The sequence below is a fragment of the Macrobrachium nipponense genome, chromosome 17 (genome assembly GCF_015104395.2).
Source record: "Macrobrachium nipponense isolate FS-2020 chromosome 17, ASM1510439v2, whole genome shotgun sequence".
NCBI classification, from domain to species: Eukaryota; Metazoa; Arthropoda; class Malacostraca; order Decapoda; family Palaemonidae; genus Macrobrachium; species Macrobrachium nipponense.
Window position 1 is genome coordinate 294,731 of NC_087210.1, and position 10,772 is coordinate 305,502.

At 38.5% G+C, this 10,772-nt stretch overlaps 1 protein-coding gene across 1 annotated transcript; it reads right to left on the reverse strand.

Annotated features, from left to right (window-relative positions):
* Window positions 1-3,564: 3,564 nt before the first annotated feature.
* Window positions 3,565-4,365, reverse strand: LOC135196472 (transcriptional regulatory protein AlgP-like). The gene has a single exon (XM_064223325.1). The coding sequence runs from the start codon at window positions 4,363-4,365 to the stop codon at window positions 3,565-3,567; it is 801 nt and encodes a 266-aa protein (XP_064079395.1).
* Window positions 4,366-10,772: the final 6,407 nt, after the last annotated feature.

Consider the following 10,772-nt stretch of genomic DNA (forward strand, 5'->3'; position numbering starts at 1 on the left):
TTTACTATTATTATTATTATTATTATACAGAAATAAGAGATAAGCTATTGAAAAACAAAGATAAATGAACAAGTCAACATGCAGATAAAAATGTAAGGTAATTTATTAAGAATATAGAGTTACAAATAGCAACAAGGTGTGATCCAACCTCCAGCTTACTCGAGGCGTGTGCTAAAATCTACGGTCAAATAGTGCGTCGTTTCATCAACAAAAATTAAAATATATATGCCATATATCATTACAAATAATTGTTCTTTACTGTTTAGCATGCACATTATTTATTTTTTACAATGTCATTCTAATGAATAAATTATAAATCTCCTATCCTAAGATTCCTGAATCTTTAATTTTTGTTTACAGAACAAAGCAGTCAGTATAAATGTTACAGGGAAACTTACGTGTACCTTAGCCTACCCACATCAATGGCCAGTGCAGATTGAAAGAAAGTGAGAAAGAAAGAAAATATATAGACACTTCTCTCCCATACCTACATCTCTCCTGTGCTCCCTTCTCATTCTGTGCCCTTTCAATAATGAACTTTGTCAACCCTTCTCGCCTTAGGAGGGCCGCTTTTCCCAAACGGCGAAAGTTGCCGAAGATGAAAATTCGACGCTGTTTTTTTTTTTTTTTTTTTTTAATCCAGGAAGTCCCAGAGAATGTCAGGTTGGTGGTGCTGCGTCAAGTTCGGGAAGAAAAAATGAGTCGCTCGTCTCGAATTCCAATCTGATAATCCTATCGGATATTTGCAGTGAAAAAGATATTCTCTCTCTCTCTCTCTCTCTCTCTCTCTCTCTCTCTCTCTCTCTCTCTCTCTCTCTCTCTCTTCTAAGCTCTCTCTCTCACTAAGTTTCTATTGAGTATGTTGTGTTCGAAAAAGAGAGAACAGAGAAATATGTTTATAACCTTCTACAGATAAGTGAGCACACGATGTCTCCTCGGATGGACTATCAAGGCTTTGAGACATCCTAATCCTTGTAACTACTTTAACTGAGGGGTATAGAGTCAGGCAAAGTCTGGTCGTACGTGAAAATATAGACATCAGAATCAAAATTATATTTTTCTCACACTGAATGTGGTGCACTTTATCACATTATTATTATCATTATTTGCTGGAAGAAGACCTTCATTAATACAAGTTTTTATTGAAATAACGGCTATTTCTATTATTTTTGATAATATAATAATAATAATAATAATAATAATAATAATAATAATAATAATAATAATAGGTTTTATTATTATTATTATTATTATTATTATTATTATTATTATTATTATTATTATTATTATTTTATTATTAGTATTATTATTATTATTTTATTCAGAAGATGAACCTATTCATATGGTACAAGCCTACCACAGATACAAATGAGAGTAAATTGTTAAAATACAGGGATTACCCTTTGCACAAGAGAACGCCACATATTTGTGATGCGATCAGCGGCATTGCTGGTATTTATAAGCGGGGTTTATTAACAGGTCTTGCGACAATCTTGGTAAGCAGAGGTCTATCGTCAGGTTTTGTGACGGCCTTCGTAAGCAGAGGTCTATTGTCAGGTCTTGCGACAACCTTCGTAAGCAGAGGTTTATCATTAGGTTTTGCGACAACCCTCGTTAGTAGGGGTCTAATGTCAGGTCTTGGGACACCCTTCGTAACCAGAGGTCTATCGTCAAGTCTTGCGACAACATTCGTAAGCAGAGGTTTATTGTCAGGTCTTGCGACAACCTTTGTAAGTAGAGGTCTATCGTCAGTACTTGCAATAACCTTCGTAAGCAGAGGTTTATCGTCAGGTCTTACGACAACCTTCGTAAGCCGAGGTCTATCGTCTTGTCTTGTGACAACCTTCGTAAGCAGAGGTTTATTGCCAGGTCTTGCCATAACTTCATAAACAGAGGTCTATCACCAGGTCTTACGACAACCTTCATAAGCAGAGGTTTATCGTCAGCTCTAGCGACAACCTTCGTAAACAGAGGTCTATCGTTTTGTCTTGCGACAACCTTCATTAGAAGAGGTTTATTGCCAGGTCTTGCCATAACCTTTGTAAGCAGAGGTTTACTGGCAAGTCTTGCGACAACCTTTGTTAGCAGAGGTTTATCATCAGGTCTTGTGGCAACCTTCGTAAGCAGAGGTTTATCATCAGGTCTTGCGACAACCTTTGTAAGCAGAGGTCTATCGTTAGGTCTTGCGACAACATTCGTAAGCAGAGTTTTATCGTTAGGCCTTGCGACAACCTTCATAGGCAGAGGTATGTAGGGTCTTGTGGCAACTTTGTAAGCAAGAGGAGTTTTGTTAGGTTTGCGCACCTTCGTAAGCTGATGTTTATCGTCTTGTTCTTGCCGGCCGACCTTTTCGGAAGGCAAGAATTGTTTAACTCGTTGAAGTTCTTGCGGACTCGTAGCAGATGTTTATCAGGTCAGGTCGGTTGCACCTTGCATCTTTACGCAAGCAGAGGTCTATCGTCAGGTCTTGCGACAACCTTCATAAGCAGAGGTTTATCGTTAGGTCTTACGACAACCGTCGTAAGCAGAGGTTTATTGTCAGGTCTTACGACAACCATCGTAAGCAGAGGTTTATCGTCAGGTCTTGCAGTAACCTTCGTAAGCAGAGGTTTATTGTCGGGTCTTGCGACAACCTTCGCAAGGAGAGGTCTATCGTCTTGTTTTGCGACAACCTTCGTAAGCAGAGGTTTATCGTCTTGTCTTGCGACAACCTTTTTAAGCAAAGGTCTATTGTCAGGTCTTGCGACAAACCTTGTAGCAGGGAATTTATTGTCAGGTCTCGCAAAACCTTGTAAACAGAGGTCTATAGTCTTGTCTTGTGACAACCTTCATAAGCAGAGGTTTATTGCCAGGTCTTGCCATAACCTTCGTAAGCGGAGGTTTATCGGCAGGTCTTGCAACAACCTTCGTAAGCAGAGGTTTATCGTCAGGTCTGGCGATAACCTTCGTAAGCAGAGGTATATCGTCTTGCTTGCGACAACCTTCGTAAGCAGAGGTTTATCGTCAGGTCTTGCGACAACCTTCACAATCAGAAGTTTATCGTCAGGTCTTGCAGCAACCCTTTGTAAGCAGAGGTTTATTGTCAGGTCTTGTGGCAACCTTCGCAAGCAGAGGTCTATTGCCAGGTCTGCGAAAAACTTATAAGCAGAGGTTATGTCAGGTTTACGACAACCTTTAAGCAGAGGTTATTGTCAGGTATGGCGACAACCTTGTAAGCAGAGTTTATTGTCAGGTCTTGCAACAAACACGCGTAAGGAGAGGTCTATCGTCTGTTTTGCGACAACCCTGTAAGCACGGGTTTATGTCTGTTTGCGACAACCTCGTAGAGAGAGGTCTATGTCAGGTCGTGCGACAACCTTCTAAGCAAAGGATCTATGTCAGTCTTGCAACAACCTTCGTAAACAGAGGTCTATCGTCTTGTCTTGTGACAACCTTCATAAGCAGAGGTTTATTGCCAGGTCTTGCCATAACCTTCGTAAGCGGAGGTTTATCGTCTTGTCTTGCGACAACCTTCGTAAGCAGAGGTTTATTGTCAGGTCTTACAGCAACCTTTGTAAGCAGAGGTTAATCATCAGGTTTTGAGGCAACCTTCGCAAGCAGAGGTCTATCGTCTTGTCTTGCGACAACCTTCGTAAGCAGAGATCTATCGTCTTGTCTTGCGACAACCTTCGTAAGCAGATGTCTATCGTCAGGTCTTGCGACAACCTTCATAAGCAGAAGTGTGATGTCAGGTCCTGCAACAACCTTCCTAAGCACAGGTTTAATGTCAGGTCTTGCAACAACCTTCGTAAGCAGAGATCTATCGTCTTGTCTTGCGACAACCTTCGTAAGCAGAGGTCTATCGTCAGGTCTTGCGACAACCTTCATAAGCAGAGGTTTATCGTCAGGTCCTGCGACAACCTTCCTAAGCAGAGATTTATTTTCAGGTCCTGCGACAACCTTCCAAAGCAGAGGTTTATTGTCAGGTCTTGCAACAACCTTCGCAAGCAGAGGTCTATCATCTTGTCCTGCGACAACCTTCGTAAGCAGAGGTCTATCGTCAGGTCTTGCGACAACCTTTGTAAGCAGAGGTTTATTGTCAGGTCTTGCGACAACCTTCGTAAGCAGAAGTTTATTGTCAGGTCTTGCAACAACCTTCGTAAGGAGAGGTCTATCGTCTTGTTTTGCGACAACCCTCGTAAGCAGAGGTTTATTGTCTTGTTTTGCGACAACCTTCGTAAGCAGAGGTCTATTGTCAGGTCTTGCGACAACCTTTGTAAGCAAGGATCTATTGTCAGGTCTTGCAACAACCTTCGTAAACAGAGGTCTATCGTCTTGTCTTGTGACAACCTTCATAAGCAGAGGTTTATTGCCAGGTCTTGCCATAACCTTCGTAAGCGGAGGTTTATCGTCTTGTCTTGCGACAACCTTCGTAAGCAGAGGTTTATTGTCAGGTCTTACAGCAACCTTTGTAAGCAGAGGTTAATCATCAGGTTTTGAGGCAACCTTCGCAAGCAGAGGTCTATCGTCTTGTCTTGCGACAACCTTCGTAAGCAGAGATCTATCGTCTTGTCTTGCGACAACCTTCGTAAGCAGATGTCTATCGTCAGGTCTTGCGACAACCTTCATAAGCAGAAGTGTGATGTCAGGTCCTGCGACAACCTTCCTAAGCACAGGTTTAATGTCAGGTCTTGCAACAACCTTCGTAAGCAGAGATCTATCGTCTTGTCTTGCGACAACCTTCGTAAGCAGAGGTCTATCGTCAGGTCTTGCGACAACCTTCATAAGCAGAGGTTTATCGTCAGGTCCTGCGACAACCTTCCTAAGCAGAGATTTATTTTCAGGTCCTGCGACAACCTTCCTAAGCAGAGGTTTATTGTCAGGTCTTGCAACAACCTTCGCAAGCAGAGGTCTATCATCTTGTCCTGCGACAACCTTCGTAAGCAGAGGTCTATCGTCAGGTCTTGCGACAACCTTCATAAGCAGAGGTTTATCGTCATGTCCTGCGACAGCCTTCCTAATCAGAGGTTTATTGTCAGGTCTTGCGACAACCTTCGTAAGCAGAGGTCTATCGTCTTGTCTTGCTACAACCTTTGTAAGCAGAGGTCTATCGTCTTGTCTTGCGACAACCTTCCTAAACAGAGGTCTATCGTCAGGTCTTGCGACAACCTTCGTAAGCAGAGGTTTATCACCAGGTCTTGCCATAACCTTCGTAAGCAGAGGTTTATCGCCAGGTCTTGCGACAGCCTTCGTAAGCAGAGGTTTATCATCAGGTCTTGCGATAACCTTCGTAAGCAGAGGTTTATTGTCAGGTCTTGCGACAACCTTCATAAGCAGTGGATTTTCGTCAGGTCCTGTGACAACCTTCCTAAGCAGAGGTTTATTGTCAGGTCTTGCGACAACCTTCGTAAGCAGAGGTTTATCGTCAGGTCTTGCGATAACCTTCGTAAGCAGAGGTTTATTGTCAGGTCTTGCGACAACCTTCGTAAGCAGAGGTTTATCGTCAGGTCTTGCGATAACCTTTGTAAGCCGAGCTTTATCGTTAGGTCCTGCGACAACCTTCCTAAGCAGAGGTTTATTGTCAGGTCTTGTGACAACATTCTTAAGCAGAGGTCTATCGTCTTGTCTTCCGACAACCTTCATAAGCAGAGGTCTATCGTCAGGTCTTGCGACAACCTTCATAAGCAGAGGTTTATCGTCAGGTCCTGCGACAACCTTTCTAAGCCGAGGTTTATTGTCAGGTCTTGCGACAACCTGCGTAAGCAGAGGTCTATCGTCTTGACTTGCGACAACCTTTGTAAGCAGAGGTCTATCGTTAGGTCTTGCGATAACCTTCGTAATCAGAGGTCTATCTTCAGGTCTTGTGACAACCTTTGTAAGCAGAGGTCTATCGTTAGGTCTTGCGACAACCTTCCCAAGCAGAGGTATATCGTCAGGTCTTGCGACAACCTTCATAAGCAGAGGTTTATCATCAGGTCTTGCGATAACCTTCATAAGCAGAGGTTTATCGTCAGGTCTTGGGACAAACTTTGTAAGCAGAGGTTTGTTGTCAGGTCTTGCTATAACCTTCGTAAGCAGAGGTTTATCGTCAGGTCTTGCATAAACCTACTTCTCTGTCCCGAAAGGAAAACTTGGAAAATTTAGTTTGCACAAATCATACCTAACCCGCCCCCCAACCTTCCGGTCTCGTTTCGTCAACATTGTTAATCCACTCACTCATAATGGCAAATAAGTCTTGTTAGGATCTAGGTATACACACCAATTTTACCAATCTGATGAGAAGACGAAGTTAGGAGCAAGTTATCTGTATGCAACCAAATCACAAAGAAGTAAGACGCAGAACTTTTTTTCATTCTATTTTCTCAATAGCGAGGACTTAAGAAAAGTTGCCGTGAGCTGTGACATGAAAAATATTTTGAATATGAGATGCAGTCATGGTAAGCAGTGAGAAGATTACGTATACTTAACTGGAAGTGACATTTTCATTTTTAGTAAAACATTGTTGACTTTTCAGAAACCTTGTTGATATACAGGGCTCTGATTTCAACCTAGTAGATAGACAAAGTGGGAAGGCGCTGGCCGTTCGATTAAAACAATACAATTATGGTGTAAGAATTGGTAATACGTCAGCCTAAGTTTATGCAGTACAATATAAAACGCTAATGAAATTTTACCCATAGGTATTTCAAAACAAATAGCTCATTAAGCATTACCACTGTTCGTAATTGTTAGCATTGTGTGCATTTTTAGCATCTTTTTCTTTCTTACCCCGAGGTCTTCTCGGGAATATTTTTTTCCTTGACACTTGGACCTGAACCCTGATGAGGTGTAGACTTATATGAAAGCGCTCTGTTCAAGTCTTTTATTTTTACCTTTGTATATATATATATATATATATATATATATATATATACATACATACATATATCTATACAAAGTAAAGATAGATAGATGATATATATATCTATATATATATATAATATATATATATATATATATATATATATATATATATATATATATGCAGAAGCCAGGTACTATGTCGTACCTCTAAGTAAATGGGGATACAATCCACAATAAAATAGTTTAAAATATATATTCTTGTAAAGGATTAAAGCTTTCGACCATCAACTGTGGTCTTGTTCACTAAAGTGTGATATGTCACCTCAAGGAACTAACAAGTAAGAGCACAAACATTTGAAAAAACCACGGTTGGTAACAAGCTAGTTCATGTTATGAATGATTAGGCGGTTGAGCCCTCATTCTTTCCAGAATTCGTCTTGATCTTCGTGGGGGAATGTTTCTATTATCAACTGCTTGTTTTATGGTGGTTGGGTGGTTTGTTGGAGAAATGACCTGAGTGGAGTAAACAGGAGAGGAAGCAGCATCGTTATTGGCACATATATTTCTAAAATTTGAAATTTTCCCTTTCCTACATATCTCTTCACAAATAGCAGTATTTTCTGTAATGCCAGTATTACCTACAAAGGTCTCGTTTAATGAAATTAACGCCCCTTCTACTACTCGTCTCAAAGTCCGGTCGTTACATGCAAAAACAACCTTTGTACCTTTAAAATTTATTGCGTGGTTTCCCTCCCATGTATGTTGAGCATACCGAATATGTGATCCCCAGTTCATTGACGCCGAAATAAATTTCTTGGTAGCTAGGTTTACTAAACTGTGTTACCCAAAGTTTTTTATACTACAGTCTATCTAAAGCTAGATCGATGTTTTACGCCCCTCGTGATATAACTGAGAAGGCAGATTTTAAGGCATCTCTTGCTCTTCCTTACAATAGAGAACTTAATAAATTTTCTAGGCAGCTTAAAGGAAAAAAGAACTGCTTCAACGTAGTTTTTCAGTACAACAGTACAATCAAGAAGAAACTCATTAAAAATAATCCGGGTAATAGAGAGAATGTAGTAGTATATGTAATACCTTGTAGTGATTGCAATGAATGTTACGTGGGAGAAAGCGGACGTTCCATTGATAAGAGAAGGGAAGAACACGTTGCTGCTTGCAGAAAGGGAAGTTCATACAGTGCAATTGCGCAACATACATGGGAGGGAAACCACGCAATAAATTTTAAAGGTACAAAGGTTGTTTTTGCATGTAACGACCGGACTTTGAGACGAGTAGTAGAAGGGGCGTTAATTTCATTAAACGAGACCTTTGCAGGTAATACTGGCATTACAGAAAATACTGCTATTTGTGAAGAGATATGTAGGAAAGGGAAAATTTCAAATTTTAGAAATATATGTGCCAATAACGATGCTGCTTCCTCTCCTGTTTACTCCACTCAGGTCATTTCTCCAACAAACCACCCAACCACCATAGAACAAGCAGTTGATAATAGAAACATTCCCCCACGAAGATCAAGACGAATTCTGGAAAGAATGAGGGCTCAACCGCCTAATCATTCATAACATGAACTAGCTTGTTACCAACCGTTGTTTTTTCAAATGTTTGTGCTCTTACTTGTTAGTTCCTTGAGGTGACATATCACACTTTAGTGAACAAGACCACAGTTGATGGTCGAAAGCTTTAATCCTTTACAAGAATATATATTTTGAACTACTTTATGTGGATTGTATTCCTCATTATATATATATATATATATATATATATATATATTTATATATATATATATATACATACATATATCTATAACAAAGTAAAGTATTTATATAGATATATATATATATATATATTTTTTTTTTAATATTTAAAATTTTTTTAAATATATATATATTATATATATATATATATATTATATACATACATATATCATACAAAAGGTAAAGATCAATATATATATATATATTATACATATATATATAATATATATATATATCTTAACTATATAAATATATATATATATATATATATCATATTATATATATATATATATTATTCATATATATATATTATATATATATTATATATTATATATATCTTTCACGTCACGGGCTGATAAAAGTTATTTGGGATATATATATATATATATATATATATATATATATATATATATATATATATATATATGAAACTACTTTATTGTGTTATTGTATCCTCATATATATATATATATATATATAGATATATATATATATATATATATATATATATATATATATATATATATATATATATATATATATATATATATATATATATATATATATATATATATATACATATATATGTATATATATACATATATATGTATATATATACTATATATGATAGTATATATATATATATATATATATATATATATATATATATATCCCAAGTAACTTTTATCAGCCCGTGACGTGAATAAAATAATAAATTCTCGGCCCTTTCAATTTGGAATTTGAGAACTTGAAAGCGAATTCTCATAACAACGTCTCGATTCGTACTGACAGATCCCAAAGCCGCATTTGAATATTATTTTGAAATCTCTGTGTATCAAAAGTTCCTCAAAGCGGCGAAGTGCAGTAGCTTTCGGCGAGCGCAAAGAAGTGGCCCCAGTCAGGAACAGGCTCCTTTTAGGACGGAACAGTCGAACTGTCGATATATAGTAGTACATCCGGGTACCACCGGCGGGAGAGAGAGAGAGAGAGAGAGAGAGAGAGAGAGAGAGTCCGACAGTAAGTAGTCTGTCCCCCCAGTGGCTTTGGTCTGTAGTCGTATCAGGACTTAAGTTGTGGAAGCTTGTGATTACTGTGTTATAAAGGAATCTACTCTTCCCTGTCTTATAAAGGGACCTCCTGACCTCTGTGTTATAAAGGAATCTACCGTTCTGTGTTATACACGGACCTCCTGGCCTCTGTGTTATAAAGGAATCTACCGTTCTGTGTTATACACGGACCTCCTGGCCTCTGTGTTATATGGGAACCTCCTGACCTCTGTGTTATAAAAGAATCTGCAGCTGTGTTATGAAGAGACCTCCTGACCTCTGTGTTATAAAGGAACCTATTGCTGTGTTATAAATGGACATCCTGACCTCTATGTTATAAAGGAATCAACTGCTCTGTGTTTAAAGGACCTCCTGATCTCTGTCTTATAGAGGAATCTGCTGCTCTGTGTTATAAATGGACCTCCTGACTTCTGTGTTATAGAGGAATCTATTGCTGTCTTATAAAGGGACCTCTTGACCTCTGTGTTATAAAGGGACCTCTTCATGACCTCTGTGTTATAAAGAACTCTACTGATCTCTGTGTTATAAAAAGAATGCGGACCCCTGTGCTATGAAGTGGCCACCTGATCTCTGTGTTATAAATGAATCAACTGATCTCTGTGTTATAAAATCTTTACGAAAACTGTGTAATAAAACAATATATACAATTCTGTGAAATTTTTTTTCTAGAACTGAATTTTGATAAAGCTTTTGGCAGCTTGTAAACTGTGAAAGAAAAGATCACCACCCAACTGGTTATAGTGAATAAACTATAAAAGCTGGAAATTACGTTTCGAAGCCATACAAGAATTATTATTTTATACAAGAATGTGCGCGTGGTCTCAGCTTCATCTGGGGTCCACAGATAAACAGGTTGGTATCGTAACTCTGACGTATGAATTACGACAGTCTATGCTTCGATAATTAAATATTGCCACAGGTGTGACAGTCGCAAGAATTCAGAGTAATGCAATGTATTTGTTATTCATATTTTATTTGTATAATTACTTATTTACTTATTTGTTTTGCAGTACGTCGAACATATTAGCTACTTTGTGTCAAGTTACTAAATCGGGGGCATTTTTGGACATACCGACATGGGCATATCTACGGAATGTGATACAACGAT

What these genes read in the sequence shown, in the direction of transcription:
- LOC135196472 (XM_064223325.1), bottom strand. Translation starts at nt 4,365, where the DNA reads ATGGCAAGACCTGGCAATAAACCTCTGCTTATGAAGGTTGTCACAAGA.